The sequence below is a fragment of the Lagenorhynchus albirostris genome, chromosome 18, assembly GCF_949774975.1.
Source record: "Lagenorhynchus albirostris chromosome 18, mLagAlb1.1, whole genome shotgun sequence".
Classification (NCBI taxonomy): Eukaryota; Metazoa; Chordata; class Mammalia; order Artiodactyla; family Delphinidae; genus Lagenorhynchus; species Lagenorhynchus albirostris.
In genome coordinates this window covers 67,425,117-67,451,575 of record NC_083112.1, presented here as the reverse complement: position 1 = coordinate 67,451,575, position 26,459 = coordinate 67,425,117, and the positions used below count along the sequence as shown (strand labels likewise).

The 26,459-nt window shown below is 41.3% G+C and overlaps 1 protein-coding gene across 28 annotated transcripts in view; it reads left to right on the top strand.

The window, feature by feature from the left end:
- DOCK9 (dedicator of cytokinesis 9) overlaps positions 1-26,459 on the top strand; it is a 282,879-nt gene that overhangs the window by 219,824 nt on the left and 36,596 nt on the right. For 16 of the 28 annotated variants that reach the window (XR_009536799.1, XR_009536798.1, XM_060129280.1 and 13 more), the window contains 6 exons: positions 2,995-3,128; positions 5,171-5,285; positions 8,697-8,763; positions 10,142-10,189; positions 12,796-12,932; positions 20,609-20,724. Coding sequence is in view for 25 of the 28 variants with exons in the window: in XM_060129280.1 (XP_059985263.1) it covers positions 2,995-3,128; positions 5,171-5,285; positions 8,697-8,763; positions 10,142-10,189; positions 12,796-12,932; positions 20,609-20,724 (617 nt within the window). In the remaining 3 variants the exon portion in view is untranslated. Of the gene's footprint in view, positions 1-2,994; positions 3,129-3,802; positions 4,140-5,170; positions 5,286-8,696; positions 8,764-10,141; positions 10,190-12,795; positions 12,933-13,465; positions 13,510-20,608; positions 20,725-26,459 lie in introns of those variants that run through there. The other 12 variants (XM_060129288.1, XM_060129286.1, XM_060129279.1 and 9 more) reach the window with 6 other exon arrangements.

Sequence of the window (26,459 nt, the reverse complement as noted above, 5' to 3'; positions counted from 1 at the left end):
GGTGAAGTTACAAAAAGTTCTCAAGGCTAATTTTGTCCCATTTCATTCTTTCTTGAATTTCAAGATCTGGATCCACTTTTCATGGGAATTCACCACAGTAGACTTAATTTATACTCAGGCTTTTATCTATGTTGCCCCCATCTTTAAACACTTTAATCCTTGTTTCCTTTTAGAAGTGCCTTCCAGGAAAGCAGCCCCCACCTTTGAACTGGGTTTACTAGTTGTTTTCTGGTAGCTTTAGCAATTCTTCTTTTATTCATCAAGGAATTTCCAGTTAGTTTTAGTCCCAGTGCTTATCAAGAGCTGACTTTCTCCTTACGTCTCTTAAGGAAATTCTGTTTCCACACTTACTGAGAATGTACCCTCAGCGGTTTTTTTAATGTCTTTGGAACATGGTGCATGAAAATTTCTGAAACCGATTCATTGCTTGGATAAAAACTACTCAAAGATTACGTTCATTTTAGGGGCTTCCCTGGGTGGCACAGTGGTTGGGAGTCCACCTGCCAATGCAGGGGACATGGGTTTGAGCCCTGGTCCAGGAAGATCTCACATGCCGCGGAGCAACTAAGCCCGTGCACCACAACTAGTGAGCCTGCACTCTAGAGCCCGTGAGCCACAACTGCTGAGCCCGTGTGCTGCAGCTACTAAGGCCCGCGCACCTGGAGCCCATGCTCCGCAGCAGGAGAGGCCACCGCAGTGAGAGGCCAGCGCACCGCGGCAAGGAGTGGCCCCCGCTCGCCTCAGCTGGAGGGGGCCCAGGCACAGCAGCGAAGACCCAACACAGCCAAAAATAAATAAATAAATTTAAAAAAAAATTACATTCTCAAGGCATGCATTCTTAGGCTCAGGGTTCCTTTACCTACCTACTCAGTGTATTGCATTTTGCTGTCTGTACAAAGGGGAGAGAGTTGAACTAAATTTCTTTTAAAAGTTATGCACTGGGCCAGGATATTAAACACACACACACGCACGCACGCACGCACGCACGCACGCACACACACCCCAGGAACATAGTTCTACTAAGCATGTTGATTTTTGCGGTACGCGAGCCTCTCACTGTTGTGGCCTCTCCGCTTGCGGAGCACAGGCTCCAGACGCGCAGGCTCAGCGGCCATGGCTCATGGGCCTAGCTGCTCCACGGCATGTGGGATCTTCCTGGACCGGGGCACGAACCCGTGTCCCCTGCATCGGCAGGTGGACGGACTCTAAACCACTGCGCCACCAGGGAAGCCCCAGCATGTTGATTTTGATTTATTGCATTTACATCTGTTTGCCTTAGATTAGAACTCTTGTTCTGGAACTGAGCCTAAAACTTTGAGAATTTAATGTCTAATTTTACTTTACTGAGAGCCTTTTTCTCCTGAGTTCTGTGTTCTACACTAAGTATGAAGTCTGGTTATATTAGGAAGACGATAGTTATAATTTGGTCACAGTGCGTGTTTCTTTTCTCTCTGAGTATAGAAAAAGGCCCCTGGCTTTTTCATAGGGTTTTTACCTGTACCCTGTGGCAGTCAATCACACCGTTCCTATTCTGGGTAGGCGCAGCCCCTGGCCAGTGGTTTACGTGTTCCTGCCTGCACTCACATTTTCAGATTCCCTTGCCCTTCTTTGCTTGATATACTTAATACACTGAACTGGTTTCAGAGATGGTGGTGGATAAACCTGAGTGTTAGGGGCGGGGAGAGGATTAACTTCGAGATGTATCAGCCCATGGCAGCTAATTTGCAGGCTGCAACCCAAAAAAGGCCTGCCTGTTCTGAGGTGTCAAGGAAAGGCATCTCAGCAGCTTGGGGGTGGGAGGCTGTGCTTACAGCTTGCTGCAGCGTGGCCCCGAAAGTCTTGCACAGTGTGCACTGCCAGCCCAGCCTTGCAGCCGGAGGCATGCCTTTTGGTTCAAGCCAGAATGTGCAAGTCTAAGAGTCATTTTTACTTATGTGATTTATTTAAATCTTATCTAAGCAGGAAGTCGATCTATTACTTTTAAAAATTCCACAGTATTGAGGTAGGGGCTGACTTCTCCCTTAAAATGCTATTTTTTTCAACAGATGTCACAAATTTTATTTCCAAGTTAGATTTCCTTTCTGCTTGTAACTGGTTATTGCAGAGATTCCCAAACACTCTCAATTCACAGCACCCTTATTAATCAAAGTAATTTTTCATGGAGTCCCCAAGGCCAAAAGAAACACCTAATGGTTCTGTTTATTAGGTACTTAGGGCCAAATAATAAGTACTTATAACCTAACAACTTAGTAGGCATTTGAAAACTATATACATACATAAAGAAAAAAATTTTTATTTTTACTAACCACGATTCTTACTAATGGGTTGTGTGTGCCTGTTGGGCGCTACACGGCTTCTCAAATTTGGAATCAGATCGCTCACCAACATTCTCATTTCCTGTTCCACACTGATTTTCACCCAGTACTTGCATTTTATCATCGCGACCACCAAATACCCCGCTTCACAGAGATATGACATCATGGAAAGGAATGTAGCACAGTCGGAGGTTGAAACTACAGTTTCTGGCAGATGTCAAGTATCACTGTGTTTTCCTTGAAACTTTAAAATGTCCCATGACACCCCTCAGAGTTTTCTGGGGTATCTCAGCCCGCCGTTTGAGTACTGCACGTTTATTGCATGGTTTAGTTTTTTTTATTATTTGATAGTTGTAGGTGGATTTATCTTTTTAATTTTTTGAAGTCTTTATTCTACCCCAGTCTGAACCAGCATGTTCTCCTTTAGTCTGAGCAATCCAAGGTGGTTTCTCATAAGTGAATTGATGGTTATGTCTGAACGCTTCAGATTAACGGTTATTTGTATCTCAATCTAAATGGCCTGGTTCTTTACAGGAGAGGTAATTGAACGAAACTCTTGAGCCAGCTCTCACAGGAAAAATAAGTGCCAGAGAAGCAGTTTCCCTTATTACAGTTCAGTACTTGTTTTTATTTTGTTCTGTCTCACCAAATCTTTGGTCTTGGCTTGATTTCTGTTTAGCTTCTCCGTATACAAACTCAACTCCAAACATCAGTAGTGTGAGAAATGCTGATTCCAGAGGATCCCTCATAAGCACAGATTCCGGGAACAGCCTTCCAGAAAGGAATAGTGAGAAGAGCAATTCCCTGGATAAGGTAATTTCTTTTCACGTAACTTAAGTGTTTCTTATAACTAATGGATTTAGCCCAAAGTAAACATGCTTCATGTTCTAGTGTTCAGTAAGGATGACCTTTTTTTTTTTTTTTCTTAAACAACTCGGTTAACCTGGGGTAGATGATCTCAGAGTATGGTCTAAGGATGGAGCCCATTCCCTGAAACCCCCTGGTTCCTGTTGTAGGATTTCATCAAGGCAGTGTTTACAGTGGAGCACTTTGAGCCAGTGGTTCAGGCAGTTTGAACAGGTAGGGAAATCAAAATGCCACTTGCTTAGAATCCCCACGGTCTGTGTGCCAGGGAACACCAATTGTAACACAGTTACCCATGCGAATGGGCGTTGGATCCGAAGCTGGCTCCAGAAAAGATTAATCAGTAGTACAGATGAGGCAGGGATAAGGCTTTATTTGAAATCACTCTATTCATACTGTGCCCCCAGCACAACACATCCTCCTCATATTTAACTATTGTTTTCTTGAAATACCTAAGTTTGGAATTTTGTGCAAATGGATAAAGCTTGGATTTAAACCTGGAACCATGATAGTAGATTAGTCTCATCTCGGCCACTGTTTTCCTAAGTTATTTCAAGTTATAGACAAGTTATGTATAGGTTAAGTTACAGGTTTATGTACCAATAAACAAGTGATTCTCTTAGGGATGTATTCCTAGTTCTCAGAAACGTGGAAGCCGCCCTTCCTCGGGGTCAGGTTCGTAACCTTACCGCGGTTGTGTGGCCGACCTCGCCGTGATGACCCTCAGCTGCGGTTCTGTAGCCGTCCGAGCATCTCCGCGCAGGTGTCATGACCTGTCGAACTTTTCCCTTGACCCTGACATGCCTTCGTGCGTAGAGGGAGAAGCTGCTCAGAAGGCACTCGGCTTGTGTCATACGCGGAGCTGGAGAGGAGGAGAGCGGCCAGTCAGCCAGGAGACACCGGGTCACCATGGACTTCTCGCTGCTAACGCTGCTGCCTCTGCCGGAAGAGGCCCCACAGGCGGCACCCCTGCTCCCGCTGCAGGGAGGCCTGGGCTCTCCCAGCGGCGCTGATGAAGTGGGTGGGCGGGAGGTACGCCGGCACCACGGCTTTGCCGCTAATTGCAGTGTGTCTCTTCTTATAATAAAAATACTCGTGTTATGTTATTAGTTAAACCTGATTACTATATATCTTTTCCATTGCCCACCAGTACCTTGAATGAAAGATATTTTTTCACTGATCTTTCTGCTTTGGTATTTGGCAAAAAATTTTCCAGATTTCAATTGGAAATATAACTTTCAAGATTTTTAAATTTCTTGTGTTTTTTAAATGAGATGAGATTCTTGTTCTTTTTTCTTTAAGTGAATGCTTTGAACATGGTGTGAACCTGCTGTCTAGTGGCAAAGCTGCCCTCACCCTGCGCCCTGAGCTTTCTGAAGTTTGCAGTGTTGAGCTAAGCTGATGATGGCGTGATCTCATCAGTTTAGGGGCTTTGGTGCTGCTGCACTGAGGTGTCCCTGTTTGTCCCTATCGGGCACCTGCCTGTGGTTTTCCCCCAGGGCTGCCCCAGGATGTAACGGAATAACAGTGACTCAGCTCCAGGCTTTAGTGGCTGGTCCATAGCAGCCCCTTGGACTTAATTTGCTGTTTTCAGCCACTTGACATTTTCCTGAGGATATGTTTGGTTTGGTACTGTCTTCTGAATCATCATTTCTCTTTGATCTTAGCACGCACAGTTTTTTGCATGAAGTTTTGCTTGGCATTTCGGCACTAAGCCGGCAACTACGACTGGTTTTTCAGTTTGAGAGGTCCGTGCCTTCTGGCTTGTCCCGGCAGAGTGTGCCAAGGAGACAAGACAGAGCTTCCATGGATTAACACTTGTGTGTATTTGGTGACGGTGTGCTTGTAGTTCATTGACAAATCATTTATACCTTCCAATTTGTATGATTTGACTCAATTCTAAGACTCTTTCTCTTCCAAGGGAGAAAAGTGAACCTAATTTTGTTTTACCTGTAACGAAGGAGAAAAATCACCTCTGTTTCCTTCTTTAGCACCAGCAAAGTGGCACTTTGGGAAATTCTGTCGTTCGCTGTGACAAACTTGACCAGTCTGAGATTAAGAGCCTGCTGATGTGTTTCCTCTACATCTTAAAAAGCATGTCTGATGGTAGGTAAAAAAATGAAGGTACCTGTTTTACTTTCCTTGTTTCAGTATTTGGTTTATTTTTTAAAAATTGTAGTTGGTTCAAAGTGTTTAAGGATTTAAAGGGATTTTTTCTCTTGTTTGAAATACATATTAATTTACTGAATGTACTAGAAATAAAAGTCTTAATTTGGAAATTTATTTTCATTAATTATTGTATTTCAGAAAGAGTGCTAAAATGTGAATGGCGTATTTTAAAAATTTATATTAAGCTCAGACATACATCTTCACTAAGGGAGACAGAAGCAGATAAATGAAGTAGCTTTTGATTTTTTTCTTTTTAATTTCATTTGTCCAAGCAAACTTACTGGCAACTTGTATAATTTTATTAGTCAGTCTCTTGAATTAGAGAATGTAGTGTTGGTGACCTAAACAGCTCTTCCATTTACAGTGTGTGTGACATTCCTGGCTTTAACTAGAGGTGGGGTGTGTTTAGTTTTCTAATGGAAATAGTGGTGTTCTGGTAGATTAAGCTTCTGATTAAGGGTTTGACAGCCACATTTTTAAATAGAAATGACCACAACCATTCCTGCTTTATCAGTACCATTTAAAGCTTGTAAACATCCATGGCAGGACAGTTCCAACTCTGATTGTGTGATATAAGCAATCACATGAAACTGTGCCATAGTATAATGTCACAGTTCTTACCTTGGTCAAAAATCTTCTTAATTTTCCTGTAACATATTAGGAAGGGTACTGTGAGCTTCATTAAGGTCATTGAGAGAAGACAAACTCTTTTGAAAGTAAAATGCCATTTGTGGAGACCTGAAGCCCACTTGTCTGGTGGCAGGGGGTGTGGGCATTGAGCATCCAGGGGAAGGTACTTCTGCTGCAAATAGTGTTTCTTTTGTATCAAGCTTCCATTTCAGCAGCACTAAGAGCCTGACCTGTAGCTCAGAAGTTAGGAGCAGCATACGATCCTTAAAATGCTTTGGAACTGGAGGATTTTACTCTTCTGTCAGCTTGTTACTTTAAAATAGCTATTTTGAAAAACACAGACAGACAAGATTTTGTTTTGTGAATGATGACCAAATACAAAAGCCCCAGGCTCTTATTCTGATTTTTCAGTTAGAAAGTTGAAATTCTTCCCATTAAGTCAAACGTTCTCAATTTTCATCATGGTAGTGAGTTTCAGCCAGCATTATAGTCCTGTTTTTCCTTTATTGAAAGTTTTCTTTAAAATATTTTACATTTCAAATATTAAATGTGATGTGTAACTAGAAAATAACTTTTTAAAAAACAAATATACAAGAAATTTTGCATCCAAGTGAAAGTTACCCTTTAAAGTCAGCCTTTTGGAAGGCCAGGCACATATTTAAAAAATGCAACAACTTCTTCAAAACAGTTTTAGAATATCCTTTTTTTTACATCTACTGTTGTTACACTTTTTTTCCCCTTTATAATTAGAATTTTTTTGTGTGTCTCATTTAAGAAATCTTTACCTACCCCCCAGGCTCTGAAGATATTCTCCTGTATTAAAGCTGTATTATTTAAATTTTCACATTTAAATCTTAGTATCTACCAAGCATTGGTTTTTGTGTATAGTATGGGGTGGGGGAGAAATTGCCTTTAGAATAGTTTACCAGACAGATAACCAAAATCAGTTGTGTAACTAGCTCTGTCGCTACTCTTTCCTTTATCCCACATTTAATGCGCACCTTCTACACACAGGGCCCCTCGCCCTCTGTGCCTTCTTGTGCGTCCTTTCTCCGTAATAGAGCTTAGCCCTGTCTTCCCCCCTCCTCAGCCAATAGCCAGAGCACAGAGCAAGGACAGGCCACGATGGTACCACCCGGCTAGCCAGCTGGTTCTGTCTGCTGGCCTCAGGTGTCTGCAAGTTGACCCCGAGGGGCCCAGCATCCAGGGAACTCCCTGGGTTCCCAACACACCAGCCTCAAGTAACCAGAGTCCGTCCCTCTGGATTCTAAACTTGAAACCCCCAAGAGATGGAAGCTCCCCGACCCACCCTCTGGTCTAAGAGGCCAGCCGTGGCTTTCAAAATCGGGTGCACTTGATTTAAATCGCCATTCCACCGGCCTTCTGTCAGCTGGTAGTTGGGAGAGTTACTTAGCTTCTCTGAGCCTTCATTAGTTCATTTGTAAATGGAAACTCTGCCCCAGATCATGGTGAGGATTCGATGACAGGATATATGTGAAATCATGAGACCTAACACAGTGCCTGGTGCATAGCAGGTACTTGGTATGTATCCCACGGCTTCTCCCGCCTGTCACTGTTCTTGACAAGTGTAGAATAAAAGTCCGTTGCCATGCATCTTCATGAGCCTCCAGCAGCTCTGCGGCCAGCCTCTTGCTCATCTCAGGCCCCAAAGACTCAGTGGCTTTTTCCCTGAGAGAAATCTTTTAATGCATTTCTCAACTTCAATGTAAAATATGAGAAGGCAAAAATGTTTAACTATCACTCGCTAACACTCTTTGTGCAATGTCGAATGGTTAAGAGTCATACACAGAGAATGCTTCCTGTAAGTGAATTTGTAGGATTTGCCTTAACTAAAGATGTGCCCAGTTGCTCTTGGTAAAGAGCAGGTGTGGTTCTTGACCACTGGTACATTGTACCATCGTGCTAGGAAATAGGAACTCTCATACACTGTTATTTGGAGGGCTATTTGACAATATATGTCAATTTTTAAATGTGCACACTATTAACATGGCTAGTTCACTTCTGAGAATTTCTCCTTTAGATGTAGTTGGACGAGTGTGCAAGGACGCATGTTAAAAGGATTTTTACCGAAGCATGATTTATAATAGCAAAGAATTGGGGGGAAGAGCAAGTAAATGTCTGTCAGTGGGGGAACTGGTTAACTCAGTGGTAGTACATCCATGGAGAGGACTGTTATGCAGCTTGGAAAAGACTGAGATAGATCCAGGCTTAATTGCTGAATTAAAACTCAAAGGGCAAAACAGTGCCTGTAGGATACATGCTTCCACTGCAGTGTGTGTGTGTGTGTGTGTGTGTGTGTGTGTGTGTGTGTGTGTGTGTGTGTGTGTGTGTGTGTGTGTGTGGAAGGGGTTACTTACGTACATGTAAGAATTTTCAACAGATTCTCTACTGGGGAGGGATTCTGTGGTGGGTAATTTTCTAGTCCATTTAAGAGCACATTATGTGTAAGTTAAATAGGTACCATGCAGGGCTAGATGATGCCTGCTGAAATAAAGTTCAAATATAGCTTCTTCATACTGACTAAGCCTGTTGTGCATGTTACCGATTATAATAGATTAGTCACTGTGGTTTATCCTTTGATCAACCATAAAAGGGGGCCGAGGAAAGTTTGGAGGCCTACACTCTGAGGTCTCTTCCCATCTTATAATGTACGAAATAGGCATTATAATTCTAATCAAATAAATGTTTACTTTCCAGATGCTTTGTTTACATATTGGAACAAGGCCTCAACATCTGAACTTATGGATTTTTTTACAATATTGGAGTGAGTAGTTTCGTCTTTGCTCATTGACTCTTGATTTTTCCTGGCTAGTTAAGAGGTGTGAAGAATACAGTGCACCGACAGTTGAACCAAGAATGCAATATATATTCACATCCATACTTATCCTTAAGCTCTTTCTCCTGGACCTAACCCCAGCACCCACTCTCAGGGGCTCATGACCCAGTGGACAGCGACAGCCTTAAATGATTAGATATGTGATTATTGTAGATGAGAGGTTACTACTTGTGCGTATAAGCCATTTTAATAAAATAACACAACATTTATTAGCTGAATTCGGTGGGTGATACTCAGAAACTGAGACATAAAAATTGCTACAATTAAAAAATATGTAAAAGTGAAATCTTAAATACAGTCTATATTATTTTATTACTTTAGTTTAAGTTTCTGTTTTCCTTTAAGCTTTTTACTTCCAGAAACACGAATCTACAATCCCTTATCCAAAACTAGTGGGGCCAGATGAGTTTTCAAATCCAGAATTTTTTGGATTTTTGAAAAATTTACATAGAGAGTATATTCCGCAGCACCCCACAGTCAAGCACATGATTGTTTCTGCAGTAAGAAGTTACTTCTGTGTACTATGATTGTTCACAGTAGTAGGTTAAATCATGACCCGGTAGCTTTACCTCTGTTAGTTGGGGTCATGATTTGCTGCCAAATGTGTTTGCACGAATTCGGGGCAAACCCGTGGTGTTCAGAGCTTTGTGCATTTTGGAATCACAGTCTTGGTCCCCAAATTCATGGTCACCTCCTCTGCTGAGTTAAAGGTGGGAGTTGTCACATGTGAGACAAGATTCTAGTAAGTTCAGAAGAACTTACTAGACGTTGTTTTAACTGACTCTTATTAAATATATGATTTTTTTTTAAAAAAATCAATGTTGTAAATAAAATATAGTAAAATAAAACAAAAAAATACATACTTGATGTCTGTAAGGAACCAGTCCATTTACTTGAATGAAAAAAGAAAGCTCCTTACATAGGCTGAATGAGAACGGTATAAGCAACTTGGAACAGTGCATATGGTTTCCACCATGCCTTCTAAGGCAGATGTGGAGTAAATATCCACACCCAGAGTCAACAGTCAATCCTGCCGGTCCTGGGCCTTTCTTCTGTGTTGCTCAAACCAGCCACCATGGCACTGATGGCAGCACAATATGCGGCCTCCCTTGCGTTTGATCATTTTCTCTGGGTTTAGAGGGACCTTCCAGAGAATTTCTGAAAACCAGAAGTAAGGGGCTAGTGGTAGATGTAAGAGCTTATTGAACATGTTACTGTAAATGGGTTTAAACAAAGCCATGTGTCAAAAATAATTTTATCTCCAATGACTTTATCGCTCCCTAATAATCTTTCATTCTCTCCGCAGAGTCTGCTTGCACCAGTTCCAGTACATGGGGAAGCGATACATCGCCAGGTACTGTGGGAGTTTTAGTTTGAAGTGTTGTGTCATTCTCTGTGTTGCTTGGATCCAGAAGTGTGGGAACTGTCGTCTGTGGGGATTGGCGGTTGTAATTCTCATAAACCGCCATGAAGACAGTGGCAGATCTTTGGATTGCTGCCATGAAATCTGGTGGCATCTTTCGCCTATGTTCCTACGTTCCTTCTGTCTTGTTCTGTCTCAGGCATACCTCCTGGAAAGATTTTCCTCCGTGGCCTGTTGCTGCACTTCTCCACTTCCTTCCAAATCCTCCCTCGTGCTCTGTTCCTTCTGTCTCCTCTTTCTCTTCTCCCAGTTCCTCTGGCTGTGTCTTCCCTCTCTTTCTTTTTTTCCTTCCTCAATGATCTCTCTTTCCCTTTTTCGCTTTCAAAGGTCCTTTTTTTTACCATTCCACCTCCCAACTTACAAAGAGAGTAATTTCTCATCTGACCACTTTCCTCCTTAATGAAAGAATGTTTTCAGTCCATCTCAAATTTGTTTGGACTGCCACAAAAACCATCTCTAAAATTGAGCCTTTTCTCCTCTTTTTCTGAATAAGCTGTCTGTGCCCTCTGTTGCTATCTGACCAGAACTCTCTGTTGAGTATCATAGACCCTCACTGCCCTGTCGCAGCCATCCTCTCGCTTCCGCGCTGAGTTTGAGGAGAGCTGGACACTCACTGCTGATGGGCAGCCACGCAGCTCCTTCTCTGGAGGCTTTCCTCGGACTGCCTCTTGTCGTTAGCGAGTTCTTACTCCTTCCCTGTTGCCATTCAGTGTACCTGTATTTGTTTTCTTCCCTTGCTGTGTATCCTGTGATAATGTATTCATGGGGTCTTGGTCTAAGCATCCTATTTTTCTATTGTTATTGTTGCTAAAATGTAATTATAAGTAAACATATTTATGTTTTAAGAAAAACTTTAAAATTTAGTTGTCATTGAGGTTTTTCTCTTATCTATAATTCTGCTTTACGACAATGAAATAGGAAATAGATTTTTAATAGACTTTCTATTTGAGTGTCAAGATTTCGCTCTTTATGGTAACATTGTTTTTTTCTTGAGATATTTGAGAAAGTTTCAGAATTCTGTTTATGTCAAATAAAAGTATGTTCTATTTTAAAAAGCAAATTTAGAGAGACTATATTATGCCTTCTTCCTATTAATACTTTCTATTTTTAATTGAAATGTGGTGGCACTTAACGTTCTCTAATCTTAACTCTTATTTTTTATCGTAACAGTAATTTTTGCATTTGAGTTTTTTGGGTACTAAATGCAAATATATACAATGTGTCCTTATACAATAACTTCATTCTTTTTGACTTTGTCCCATGAAGATGGGCAAACAGTATATTTGGAACAGAAAGACACTGTGCTGGGGGAGCTTCACACCCTCTCGTGGTGTCACCCACCTCACAAGATGGCATTTGGAAAATGTTGTGCAAATAGAATAAAAAGCCTCAGAGCTGAACACGGTGAATGTGAAAAGCTGAAGATTTCTGCCCCAACAGACTATTTTGGAATTGGATTTTGTGAAGCAGTTAACTTATTTTTTCTATGTCTCTAAATTTAATTTTTTTAAAGAAAAATCTTCTGACTTCTTAAGCACCCTGTATATATTTGCATGTAAAAGTATGCTTCCTTGGACTGTCTTAAAAATAAATGGGCATAGATAGGCGGGGTGGAGGATGGTGTTACTTCATAATGTGCACAGTGGAAAGACGTGCCCTGTTTTATAGAAAATTGCCATGGTCTCTGCTGCACATGGAAGAGATCCTGAGTGATGATTTAAACGTTGTCAGTGTTTGCCCTCCGTGGTGGTCCAGTTCTGTGAACACTGCGCCTTCTCATTGTGTCACTTTGAAATCACCCAGCAGCATGTTGCCCGATGATATTCCATGCATGTCCTGTTCTACTCCACACAATAACACAGTGAGGGAGACGGTTGGCTACGGGACGGGGGACAGGTGTCATTCCAGCGCTGGTCTCATTTTTCATCTGCTCTGGTGATGGTACACAGTAGGAAGTTAGCTGTTTGATTGCTAATCCAGATCACTTTTCTATTTTCTTCACTTGACTGCTGACAAGTCTAACAAAGGTTGTGGCTCTTCTCCTCCTTTCCTGGGTAAGAATAAAGGTGTTAAACCGCCTCATATAATCCTTCCCATTGCATGTTTGTTCTCTGTTTCTTCCCATGTATTATTTTAACTAAAAAAATTTTTTTTTGCTGTTTAATAACATATATAATCCAAAAAGATTCGTGGTGTTTTGGCTGTTGTCCAAATGCTGGTCATTAGCACCACATTGGACTGATGCTCACCTTTTTAAAAAGTAGCATCTCTAAATGACTTTCCAAAGCCGAAAAGGTCTCTGCTTTGGCCTGGTTTTTGCTCCTTCGTCTTCAGATGCTTTGCTGTGAACTCTGCCAAGTGCTGCTGCCTGTGTGTGTCTTTGGCTCCTCTGGCCCCAAACAGGCTCCTCTGTGCTTAGTCTGTGCGTGGCCAGTCTCCTTCGTGCTGTGTCCTGGCCTCACTAACTAATGCTCCCCATCTTGCTGCAGTGTAACAAATCTAACTTTTGCTTCTATCCCATTTCACTCATGTTGCAGGAACCAGGAGGGGTTGGGACCCATAGTTCATGATCGAAAATCTCAGACATTGCCTGTTTCCCGTAACAGAACAGGAATGATGCATGCCAGATTGCAGCAGCTGGGCAGCCTGGATAACTCTCTCACTTTTAACCACAGTAAGTCCCATGACACACCATCGTAACAGCCAGCCATCCCATGTGACAGTTCAGAGGGGAGAGCCCCTGGCCACACCACACCACATCACCAAATCGACTTTTCTTCCAGCTCAGAGCAGTAGGATGAAGAGCTCGTGGCGCAGTTCCCTTCCTCGGAGGAGAATGACATAATGTGGGACGCGGTCAACTACAGCACTAGACCTGAAAGCCTAGACCCTTTGCCCCACGCCATCTGCTTGGTGTTTTTAAAACAAAATCTGGCCTGATAGCCAGACATTCTCTGATATTTTTAATTTAGTATTTTGATTTGTTGCCAGTGGCCAACTTATCATCAGTTTTCCCCGTGTGACTCCCAAGAACATCTGGGGCAAGTTCCTGACCCCATGCGTGTAATTGATCAAGCGTCCACATTCTGACATTCTAGCCCTGAATGTATGTTAATCGTTAAACTGCTGTGAAACCGTAAAGCCCGTGAATCAATGTGTGAGGGTGTGGAAAAGCCAATAACAAAGTGACTTTTTCTGTGTTTTCAGTGTGAGAAAGATATCAAGTGTGCTTGGAATTTCTGTAGACAATGGTAAGATTTAATCAGGTTGAAGTCTGCTTATGAGGCCGCTTCACTTGCAAACCGAGACTTCTTGTTCATCTCGCCTTCCTAACTTTGGGGCTTCCTAACTTCACAGTAGAGACTTTGCCAAAACATGGGAGCATATCTTTAATTTAATTTTATCAATTGCCAGAGGGGGCGTAGCATCATGTGCTGTTTCTAGAAATCTAAGTGTTTAGTCTTCTTAAGGGTTTCTTGAAGCAGAAAACCTAAAAGATATCAACCATGTAGCACTTTATAAACTAATGTCATCATTTCTGTCAGTGGTGTGTTCTCTAAATTGTCCCATCTTTGCTCCAAGCATGACATAGCTAGTTACTGTTCTATCTAGACAATTATTTGTACTCATTGCAAGCAATGTCTTTAATTCATGGTTAGTAATATCTTCTCATCATTTCTAATCATAAGAATTCATTCCATTCACTGTGATTTCCATACCTTTTTCTTAGTACAGGCTAAGAGTGTAGACAATATATTCCTGACACCTTAAATTGAGAATAGTTCAAAGTAAAAATGCTGAGGAATCAAAATATGGCACCTTCCCACTCTTCCACCCCCAAGAAAGTTAAATGTAGTGGGTACAGTCTCTCTTTATAAAATTCAAGGCTTAATTTAAATCAATATTATGTCAGTCTGCCACACACTGAATTGGTAGGCTTCAAATGCTAGTTCTGGGTTCTATACTTAGCTGTGGAATGTGCGTTAGTGACACGTCTAAGGCTACAGAACTTGACTTTTCAACATCTTGTCTGTTAGGGCTATTTTAGCTCTGCAGACAAAGGGTTTAAACAGACAAAACAAGGAGTTTCATTATTTTTAGTTTTCATTTCTCAGTTAGCAAAGAGAAATCAAATTCCCACTTTTTGCAAGACTTGCTACATTGCCTTTGCCCAGATAATTTATAATACAGGGACTATCAGTACCTCACTATCAGTTGAAATAAATGCTGAAACTTTAAAGCACTGTAAAAAAAAAAATCATAAGCAGACCAAGACCCCACCTCCAAAGATAATCATGTAGGAAACATAGAAAACAAACAAAAATAAACTGAATGATCAACACATGAATAAATAACCTTAATCCACCAAGACATGCAGCAACCCCTCCCTCTGCAAATGGATTTCACGGTGGTGGTTTGAATTGGAGGAGAGAGACAGCTGGCTGTGTTCTACTGCCAAAAACCCTATTGTTAACATGGTTGATTTCCATTCTCTCTTCCTGCTACCCACAGAGAACCTTGTCCTTCCTGCCCCTCTCCTATTTCAACCCGAAGTTTTTCTTTAGTCCGTTTTCAGTGACACCATTCTCGATCAAAGTTTCTCCTTTTGCCTTCCCAGTCAAGACTGTGTAGCTGATTATTTTAGCCTTTTAATGTGTGCCCACAATTCCTGCTTTCCCCGAATAGCTTCTGGTGTCCCATAGTCCTTGCATCTCCACCCTGAACTCAGTCTTCACTTACATCTCTAATTGTGATTCTGTATTTGGGAGGCTTCAGCCTCTACCACCATTAGCTTTTTGAGTTCCAAATCATCATCTCGGCCAAAAGCCATAGAGAAGGGAGTGTATACTGTATGTATTCATGTGTATGTGTGTGAACTCATACATACATGAGTTTTTACATCTTCACCTAGATACTGTATGGGGAATTTGTAGCCACGTATGTCTCTTTAAGAAAATTCCTATTTAACGAATACAGTACCTTCTATTGGGCCAACCAGTATGACAGAGATCCAATATGTGAGAGACTTGCTGGGATGCCAGAGTCTAAAATGAATTTATTTTGGAAAAGAATGAAAATAGGAAGAGTCCCCTATACACCTGCATTTTTCATTTCCTTTCTCTGAGTAGGAAAGGCTTTGTCAGATCTTAGCGTGACCAGCAGGGGGCAGCAGAGGACTGCGAGGAACTTAAGCCGATGCAGGCCAAGCCGCACTGTCTCCGTCGCCTATTAACAGTAGGACACGGGAAAAGACACCACACGCAGCACACGTGTAACGCTAGCGGGCACTTACCCTTACTCTTGGATTTTTATAGGAAATAATGAAAATTTCACTGTGGCCAGTGGTCTTAACTATTTTAAAAACACTCAAAGGGTAGGAGTTTGTTGTTTGGGTCATTGCCCAGGCTTATAAAAAGTAAATGTTTACAACATGAAGGCATTGACCTGTTTACTGCAACATGTACTCATTGTGTATCAGTAGAAAAGACTTGTGCCAGAGGACAAATTGAGAGTGATGGGCGCTCGGAGTATACTTTGTATATTTTATATAAACTGAGCGATGAGGGGAAAGCTAAGTGAAACGTGTTTGCAAATAAGTGACTCATTTGCAAAAAAATATAAAATAACAGTTTGTATTTACTTTAATGTTATGTATTGTTCTAGGAATATGTTAAATTCACTTGCATGATAATCCGTATTTCCCATTGGTGTGATGGGAGAGAAGCCAGCCGAGAGGTAGAAACCCTTGAAGAAAACCTGTATTTCATATAATTCAGTATAAGAGACAAGTTAAGATCACTGGATTAAGTTGCAGAGAATTAGATCTCAGGTGAATATGGGGAAGCATTTTCTAACTGGACTACCTATTAGCTAGTATAGGTACTGGCAGCTGGAGATGTGAAAACAGAGACTTGATGAGGACCCATTGGGGATACTGTCCAGGTGATTTAAGCATCATATGAGGAGTTAGACGAGATGGCTTGTTCAGACCCCATCTAATTCTGATATTCTTTGATATCTATGAATCTCAAGTAAGAAACTGAATATAGATGATAATTAAATTCCTTTATTTTAGATAATATTGAATCAATATAAAAAATGCAGGGGAGGCATATAGTCTCTGAAGTAAAATCAATATTTCTCAGAAGTTCTTAAGCATGGGTGATATATCTTTTAAAATAGGTGAAATGGGCTTGGATGCTTTAAATGTCTGTACTCAAGATAGTAAATAAAATGTCTATAAAGCCACATTTTCTTGATTTGGAGATAGATTTTTGCCCCTTTGCTAGCATTTCTGAAGTCAGGATATATTTTACAGATTTAGCAGATCTTACCTTACAGATACATCCTGAATATTACATCTAACATGGTAGCCTGTCATCGATTGGTGCTTCTTGCCATTGATAGGGTTTCAGAGTTGAGAAAACCTGACACAATGCCCATTTAAAGTCGGTCATTCTTTATATTTTTAGTATCCTTAAAGAGGACTTTAAATTAAAAGGTATGATATGCTTAAACCAAGTGTTGTCACAGTATGGGGTCTGTATCCCATACCATTTTCAGATACAGCTAAGTATCTGATTGTCTAAGTGACAATCACTTATGCAAGGTAATCTGAGACTAGAAAGCAGGTAGTATAACCATTTCCTCAAGTATAAACTCTGAGATTATAGACTAGTTTCACAAATCATTTTGAACCTATTTGTTTCTTTGGTGGTTAATCAGAGGGCAGACAGCAAATCACATGATGTTTTGCCTTGGAATGTCATTCCTTATTCTGTTCTCCACTTCTTGCCCATCTGTGGGGAAAAACTTTTTAGCAATAAAAATGAGATGGAGATCAATAATAGATTGTGTAGTGGTGGATCCATCTGATACTTTGCATAAATACGTGCAGTTAGTAAAAGCCGTAGACCGTGAGTTAATGTATCTAAGGAGGCTCGGTCTTCTACATTTGGGGATTTCTTTTAGCAAGAAGATCCCTAGCTGTTCAATATTTATATTTTTTTCATAAAATGTATTGTTTTTCTGGATTCATATTATGGGCCAGAGAAAAAAACTAAAAATAAAAACAAGAATTCTGGTTTCATAAAGAGTGAAGGCAGCTTTCAAGAAGGAAGTACCTCCTGTGAGAATATGTATCTGACTTATTCTTCTAGCCCAAATGTCCTCTGACTTTTGGAAAAGGCGAGTGGCAGTGGATCAGGCTGCTGCCTTTCTGACCACATCACCTCTGATGTGGCACTGGGGAGGGAGGGGTAGTTTACAGATGTCCTCAGCATTACTAAACCGAGCTTTTCAGGAAACAGGACTTCATAAAACAGAGTAAAGTTAGGTAAGTCTAACCATAGCAGATGACATTAGAGGGAAAAAAATCTCATCCTCGTCCTTTGAGTATTTGCAAGGTTTGGGGATTTGAGAATAAATCACTTATCTGAGTAACAGCAGAATGAAAATTGTGTACATGTGAGCAGTGGATCCTAAGGTCTCTAAAGCACCCCCTGAGGTGCCTGCTGGAGATGGCGCATCAGGGAAGTCCTTCCCTCCCTGACCTGCCTCAGTGACCACGTCAGTGCCTGTGCCCCAAGGCACCACTACCCCCTAGTGGAAGTCAGTAGGGTTAACAGTACTTCTTACTGGCCTTGGTCAGAATCTGCTTAGTCAGCTTTAAAAAGTTGCTGACTGATGCTCTGAGAAATTACTGTGTCTCTTAAGACCGCTTCTTGGGTTTGCCAGCTCAGTTTCATTTTCCTGTGTTAGCCAGTAACAAGGTGACCATTGGTTAGAGTCTTCCCTCATGCCCAGCTTTGTTCCAGGTCTTGAGACAGACTGTCCCCACGGGGGTATCCTTTGGCAGATTGTCCAGTCAGTCTCTGTCACTCACACAACGTCCCATGCTGCCACTTATTTTTAGGGATGTTTAAGTAACACTGGTTCAGGAACCTGCTGATTTTTGAGACGAAACGTTTAAGGAAAAGCAAATTATAACCAATTGTGGCTAAAAGGACTGTTTCTTTTATTCTTATATGATTCAGACACAGGCAGACAGATTTCTGTATGAATTGACTCTTATTCTAAAGGAGATTAGATAGTGTAATGTAGCTTAGAGAAATTTTGTCATTAATTAGCATGGCCCATTGATTATATATGTTTAAAAAATAGCACATTGACAAATTGCAATTCTTGAATTGTTCTAGACATTCAGCCAGGTATAAGTAAACTCTGTTGGAGTTCTTCAGTGTGTAGACCATCTCATCTATAATAATCACACTTGGATACACTTATCCAATAGGTTATCTAGAAAGAGAAAAGGATAGTTCTGTGCAGAGAATACAGTTAATCACCAAAGCAAGTGCCTTGTTACAGTTTAACCCAGATTATAAAACTTCATTTGGGATAAATGGCAGCCCTCAGTATAGGGTCCTTTTGACCTGTGTGATAATTTTGGTTGGTCTGATAAAAGGTGGTGGTTTTTTTGTTTGTTTTTGTTTTTTGTTTCGGTTTTTTTTTTTTTTTTTGGTCCTCTCTTGCCCTGGTTTGTGATCACTGTAACGATAATCATTAGTTTGTTTTCCTCTTCTGTTGGCTATCTCACCAAACAAACCTTACCAAATGAGGAAATAACCTTGGCTTACAAAGGCAGTTCAGTGAATATTAGTACCAGAAAATGTCTGTCTTCCTTTCTGCTAGATTTCTTACCAAAAAAAACCCTAAAAGCAAACCAGGAATATAAAGAAACAGAACTAGCACGGTGCCAAACGTGTTCCATAGCCTTACTAGGGACACGATGACTCTATCACACTGTGAAAATAATGCAGGCCACTCAAAACCACCATTATAAAAGCAAAGCAAAGTTGGATGAAAGCACATAATAGTTTTTTTTTTTAATCATACTTTAAAAAGCAACTCGGTAGCTTTAGAAAAGCTTTTTGTAGTCTTTCAAAAATCATTCTCTATCTCTGACATTTATTAAAGTCAGAATAACATCATGCTAGTTACTTTATTTTATCTTAATAATAGGAATTATGGTACAGTAACCTGGATAAGGAATTGGGAGTGTAGTTTCTGGTTTTATCCCATTACTGGCCTCAAGAAAATTCTCTAGGCTTTCTGTACTTCATTTTCCTGATCTATGTACAAAATGTCCTCCTCTCTGGAGTATTAAGAAAATTACCTACATAGTAAGTGTTGATTTGTTTTGCTCCTTGGAGAAAGACATTACCTGATGTTTTATTATATTGCCATCTTTCTTTGTAATCTAGATCAGTACTGAAACACCTTTGCATCCCTTGTATATATTTCTGCTAATGCATACCATTTCATAATTTAATCTCAAATTGTGTGTCAAACTACATTTATATCAATACTAAATTGATTTTACAGCCACATACAGAAGATATCAGTTTGTATTTAAATTATGATTCTCAAGTCCTCTCCTTTTCTTAAACATTTCTTTCAGTCATAGTGGCTTTTGTGCTTTTTTATTAAAGCAAGTAGAATACTGTTAGCAGTGCAGTCAACTCTTGGTTATCATTCATGATTCCAACTGATAAAACAGATCCTTACTTTATTGACTTGAGACTTACATAGCGTTCACTGTGTGCCAGGCACTATTCCAAGAGCTTCACAGCAATTAATGAATTTAATGCTCACCGCAACCCTTTGAGGTAGATACTGTTATTATCCCCATTCTACAGATGAGGAAACTGAGGTATAAAGAGGTCAAGTAACTTGCCCAGGGTCACACAGCTAGTAAGGGGACGAGCTTGATTCATTGACCAGCAGCCTGCCCCTCAGCTCATTTTCTTTCCCTGTGCTGTGCTGTAGCCTCTGTCTGTGTGGGGAGCTTCAGAGATCTCAGCCTCCTTCACTATCACACCATCTTAACAGCTCAGTCAAGTGGCGCAATTGAGTGACTCTGGTCCATGTACCAGTCCTAGCTCCCCTGTTTACCAACTGTGTGACTTAAGACAAGTTGTTTAGCCTTTGTGGGCCTCCATTTCCTTATCTGCAAAAAGGGTTTAATAATGTACACACTTCATAGGGCTATTGAGGGATTAAATAAGGTGATACATGTAAAGTTCATAGAATTATGGCTGGCACATAGCAAGTGCACAATAAATGTTTACTGCTATTACTTCCCTCCCAGAGCTGAAAAAGTCATAATTGAATGGAAACATTTTTAATACCTCCTTTTACCCACCCCGCCACCAAAAAAAAAAGGCAAACAGGGAGATAAGGCCCTGAAGGAAGCCTTCTGGAAATAATCAAAAGTTGACTGTGACTATACCGTCAGCCAGCCTTTCTTCTTCAGCCGCCGGCAGTAACCTTGTGTTATGATTCATGCAGGCTATGGCCACTCGGACGCAGATGTTCTCCACCAGTCGTTACTTGAAGCCAATATTGCTACTGAGGTGTGCCTGACAGCTCTGGACACCCTCTCTCTATTTACACTGGCATTTAAGGTTTGTATTGAACAGCTGTTCATGGTCAGAGCCTCACCTTTTAAATTCATTCTGTTTATTTAACTGAATCAGCAAGAACTTCCTATGTTGTATTTTTACTGCAGCAACTGTTTTTGCCCCTGTAAGGAAACCATTAATCCTTAAACTCCCTTAATGAAACCGTTCCACTGTTAATGACTTGAATTCCCTGAAATATAATACAGCTTAACTGGTCAGAGTGTGCCACCTGCTTGCAAAAGGTGGACACAGTCCCAGGAGGCGGTTGACGCTTGGCCAGATGAAAGCGTTTACCGGGGAAGGTGGCTGTGCTGAGCCCTCGAGAATGATAAATACAGGAACCTAATTGGGCATTTCTGCCTCTACTATCTTTAAACATATCCACATGTGGTAGCAATTAAAATTAGATGTTTATACGTAGAGGAGCAATACCTAAAAACATTCACCTTTTCAATTTTTTTTAGATCTGTTACTAAATTAAATGATAGAAACATTTCAAGTATAGAGAGTAAAAAGTGATCTTGGTCTTATTTTTAGGTTTTAGCAAGTAACATTTACGTAGGTAAAGATGGTCTCTTCAGCCACGTTCTTGTTTTTAGGAACCTAACCCTTCCCGTTCTCACTCAATAACTACTTCCATTTCCAGAGAAGCTGAATTAGTGTTAATATGCTCTGAATATGGAATCAGTATGTTTACTTGCAAGGGTATTTGGGAAACATACCCAAAGTCAATCTGTGCTTTACTCATCTCCTCTTCTCATGAAGCACATTTCTTTATTAGAGTAAAAATAGTTACCTGATATCATGTTGCTTTATTATAATTTACCTTTGTTCGTAGCAGCCATGCTACTCACGTCCCCAGGAAATGTCATAACTAGGAACCCAGTCGAGAGCTGAGGGCATACAGACCCTTAGGATGAGTATGGGGACAGCAGTGTCATCTTACGTGGAGCCTTACTCTAGTGACCTTCAGTCATGGTCCCCAGGCTGGCAGCAGGTGCAGGCCCTGAAGCTTGTTAGAAATGCAGGTTCTCGGGCCCTGGCTGACTGAATCAAACTCTGGGAGTGATATGTGCACAGACAGTATGGCCTGAGAACCACTACTCTACTAGAACCATGTTTTGAACCTCTTTCTGTTTTCTCTTGGAGATTTTTAAGTAAATAGTCAGTGAAATTTGTAATGTGAGCATTTGCCCTGGACTATATCAGTGCTAACTGTGCACCCGTAAGTTCAAACCAGTAGTTGGGACACTTGCTTCCACTCTCTCCCGGGCCTCAGCATATAAATGAGCAGGAAACCCCGGGGCTGCACAGCAGGTGTGGTCTGGCGCCACGGGCAGGTGAGGGCACCACGTGGCACAGGTGTGGTCTGGCAGCACTGTGAGAATAGTGGCAGTTTCCTTACTGCACAGCCTGCAGTTCATACTCAACCTCCTTTAAATTGCTTGCTTCATATTAAAGAAGAGTATTTGTCGAGGTTCCTGGATCTCCAGTGTCTGGCCACCAAATAGGTTCTGACTCAAGAGAGAGACAACATCTGATGGTCTCTGATTGAAGGCTGATTGTAAATTTGTTGGGTGAATGTCTTTGGGAAAATCACTTCATGTCTCCAGACCTAAGATTTCTCATTTGTAAGATTGAAAAAATAGGATCTGCCTCCCAGGGCTGTTGTAGCTTAAAGTGAGATGACCCTTAGAATGGACGAGCACTCTGCTGCTACAGACCAGGCTCCAGGACACTTGGGAGCAGCCATGTGTACAGAAACACCATGGGCTGCAGACCCCAGCTCCACCATTAGCCAGATGTTAAGCTTTGGGTGGGTCTGCTTGACATCTCTAAGCCCTGATTTCCTTACTTAGAACGTGGCAATTATTCCTACTGTATAATGAATTGATATGAAGTATCCAAAAACATCTGTCCTGTGTCTGACACACAGTAGGAGCTCAAATGTTGACTCTAGTTTAGCAATAAGCGCTTTCCCTAGGCTCACGCCTTCCTGATCCTATGGTAAAGGGTCTGATTCCTGAGACGCACAGGGAAGATTGTGTTTTAGAGCTGAGGTGATCTCTATCAGAGTCTATATGCCTGTGTGCAGAAATCTTTGATGTTTAAAGCTCAGCGCATACACACACACAGACCCATTAAAAAATGGGAAGGTGGGCAAATATTATGGCATTAAAGGATGTCATGCCAAGCTGTAGGCTTACCTGGCCTAGGTTCACAGGTCCAAGAGCCACTGGCACAGCAGCACTTGGATCTTCCTTTGCAAGTATTTACTCAGCTGAGGCATCAATTGGAGCATATCGGGAAAATTAAATTATTACATTGAGTTAACTGACATAATTGTTTGCAGAAAAATCTTCTTCCACAAATGTTGCCTCATCGTTAGTGAGCCTCTTAATTGACCACATCTAATAAGTTGCCAAAGGCAATCAAGAAATCACGTTCTTAATGAGAGGAAATGTTTGAAAAGATTTAAGCCCTGAACCCCAATTTATTGTTATATTAGCTTCCTGCCATTTATTGAGTGCCTTCTGTGTCTTTAGCGTCAGTCCTCACAACAGCCTGGCCCAGTAGATCTTCTTATCCCCCATTTTACAGATAAGGAGATTGAGGCTGAGATAGGTCAGGAAATGGGGGAAGGAGCTAAGCTGGGTGAATATCAAGGTAGCTGAATGATCTCTCACACAGAAAAGAGAAAATTACCAAGCGCTTACCAGACGCTGGTACTGTGTGGGCACTTTCACAGATATTGTTTAATACACGAGAGGTGTGTTTTGTAAACCAAGGTGATTACATGCAGAAAAACTTGGTTCTTCTCTGGCTATTTTAAAATGTCTATTAATACAGTCCTAAACCAAATCTGGCCTTTAAATAGTTGATGATATTTTTAATGTACTTATAAATTTAATCTGAAAATGTATTTTAAGTAATTCTCTGTAGTGCCTTCTCTTGATTTGAGGTGCATGGTGAGAACCAGCAAGTACATGATGAGAAGGATTGCTGTGAACGACCAGGGTGGGGAGCACGTAGATGATGGGGGTCAGCTAGGGAGCCTGGGGTCCAGTTTACACAACCATGAGCCTGGGGTTTAGGTCATCCTGGTGATTGGTGAGTCTCTGCGACAGAGAGAGTGCTACTCGAAGCTAGATTTTTAAAGTTATTCTATAAATCAGTGTCTAAATAAAAATCAAGCCATATCCCTAGGAAGGATGTAGCTGTCTTAAATAACGTGGTTCCAGATATCTCATTTTGGCACCTGAGGTTTAAGTTCATTTTTCTCCTGTTCCTGGCTCTTTAGAAATTACTGATAATGTGTGTTCATTCTCTGAAAGCCCCATTTCCCTTAGGAGGCGGGTAACGACAGTCAAACTTGAATCCACATCAGGCAATTCCTGAGAATTATTTATAACCTATTCTCCACCTTATTGCTAGAAATAAGTCATGCCTTTCCCATTATTCTAACGTCTCATTTAATTTCATTTTAATCAATGAAATTCTCCCATCCTCAGTAAAAGTCTATAGGGAGACAGAGGTAGAAATGAGATACTCCATTGTTATCCATGGTTATTTATGAGTGGAAAAGTGAAGGTGATTTTTGTTTTGCTTTTTTCCCTGCTCTGAGCCTTTCTGAATGTTCAGCGTTTTTAATGAGAAAGAGAGAGAGAGAGAGAGAAGAAAATTGATTGGAAAATAAGGAAGGCAGCTGGTAAACTGGGGTGTGTTCAGGACGAAAGGTCCCTTACCCCTTTAAATGAGGGGTTGTTTACATCTTTGTATGCATTTTTTTTTTTTTTTTTTGGTATGCGGGCCTCTCACTGTTGTGGCCTCTCCCCTCGCGGAGCACAGGCTCCGGACGCGCAGCTCAGGGGCCATGGCTCACGGGCCCAGCCGCTCCGCGGCATGTGGGATCTTCCCGGACTGGGGCACGAACCCGTGTCCCCTGCATCGGCAGGCGGACTCTCACCCACTGTGCCACCAGGGAAGCCCTGTATGCATTTTTATTCCATTCTTCAAGCAAGTTTTGTGATCAGAACCCAAAGAAGACTAAATCCTGAAAATGGGAAGCAAAAACCTTGACCAGAGAGAGTGAAAGGAAGGAAAATTTAACTCCAGTGGTAACAACTTGGAGACAGGCCAATTCAGACAGCAAGGCCAGAGGTCTTAGCGATTTTTGTATGAACCGTCTCTCCTGGATATCTCCAGCAAAGATGGCTGAGAAAATAAAAGCTCATACCCAGATTCATGCAAGCCTTAATCCAGCCATAATTAGGAAGGACTGTGACTCCTGGGAAAAGAACTGCTCAGAAACAGTAAACACTAAGCAGTTCCCCAAACACCGGAAACAACCTCTTTTTTTTTTCGGTTGGTGAACAGCTGCTCATGGTTGAGAATTACATCATATTCAGTTAATTAAGTCACATTTTCTGCTCCATTAAATTGCTTCTCTTTCACATGATGGAATTCAATACTGTACTTCAGTGTTTCATGATATAAAGATCACTGTGGATTCCAGGTGTCCTACCAGCTGTAAATACACCCGTGAATTACTGGACCTAAAAAAACAAAACTTATTCCTTAAGTAAAACTTTTTCTCCAACAATAAGACGAGATAAATCTTGAAACTGTTACTCCAGCCATAATTTGCTGTGCAGCCGAACTATTTGGACATAAGCTGTCTCTGTTCCTTTGGCTAAACTGTAAGGTTGGTTTGAGGTACTGACCTCTGGACATTTTTTTTCAGTGATAGTCATTTTTGCCTACTTGTGCAAAATGCACACATTCTCCCAAACACACCTTTGTCCTGACAGGCCTGTCTGTATTTGAAGATGCAGCTCTCCGGTGTCAAGCACATGTGGCTGCATGCTGGCCTTTAGTTGGGAGACACCTCTGTCCACTGTGCATGTGCAGCAATCATTGGGAGTTGTAGCCAACCAGGCTTTCACGGTGTTAAACCAGTGTGAATTTGCTGCTGGTGGGAGAAAACCTTGAAGAATGAGGAGCAGTAATTAATGGTGACCCTCTTGCCACTTAACTGAGCTAGATCAGAGCGGGCATCAGCTATATACTTGACCTCAAGTCTTCCCAGTAACTATGCAAGCTTAGTTTTAGGGTCGCTGTTTCACAGATGAGAATGGCCAGGCTTAATTTACCTGTGCAGATCTGTGCACGTGAGAAATGGTGCCTGACCCAAAGCCTGTGCGTTTTCCCCCTTACCAGACTGCCTGGTGATTCATGGCTTCACAGAGTGCCTGAGAGCCTGTGGCGGGGGAGAAAACCCAGCCCTTACTGCTAGAGGACCTGCTCCATACCCCTCACTTCAGTGCTTTTTTCCAGCCCATTGATTAGCTGACACCTGTAATGGCACTTCTCTGTTGGAATTAAGGTGTCGCAAACATGACCTCCGTATTAGTTGCTGGTGATAGTAAAAATAAGTAAATAAATAGAAGCCCAATCAGTACTGAGGCACAGTGGTCCTTTAAACCGTAGTACAGTTTACTGGGAAGTTTTAAATTGGTCTCTCCCTTAGTAGAAAAAGTAAATTCTCCAAAGCATGAATTTATTGATAAGTTTGTTTGTACTACAAGAGACTTCTGTGCTTTCCTAGAGGATTCATGGGAAGTTTGTTTAAATTATAAGTTGTCTTAGCACCTGAAAAATGTAACCTTTGAGGCTGAAAGTTGTATGAAACCAATCAGCAGTGTCTGGCGTGTCTCACTGACCAAGCTGTCCTTGTG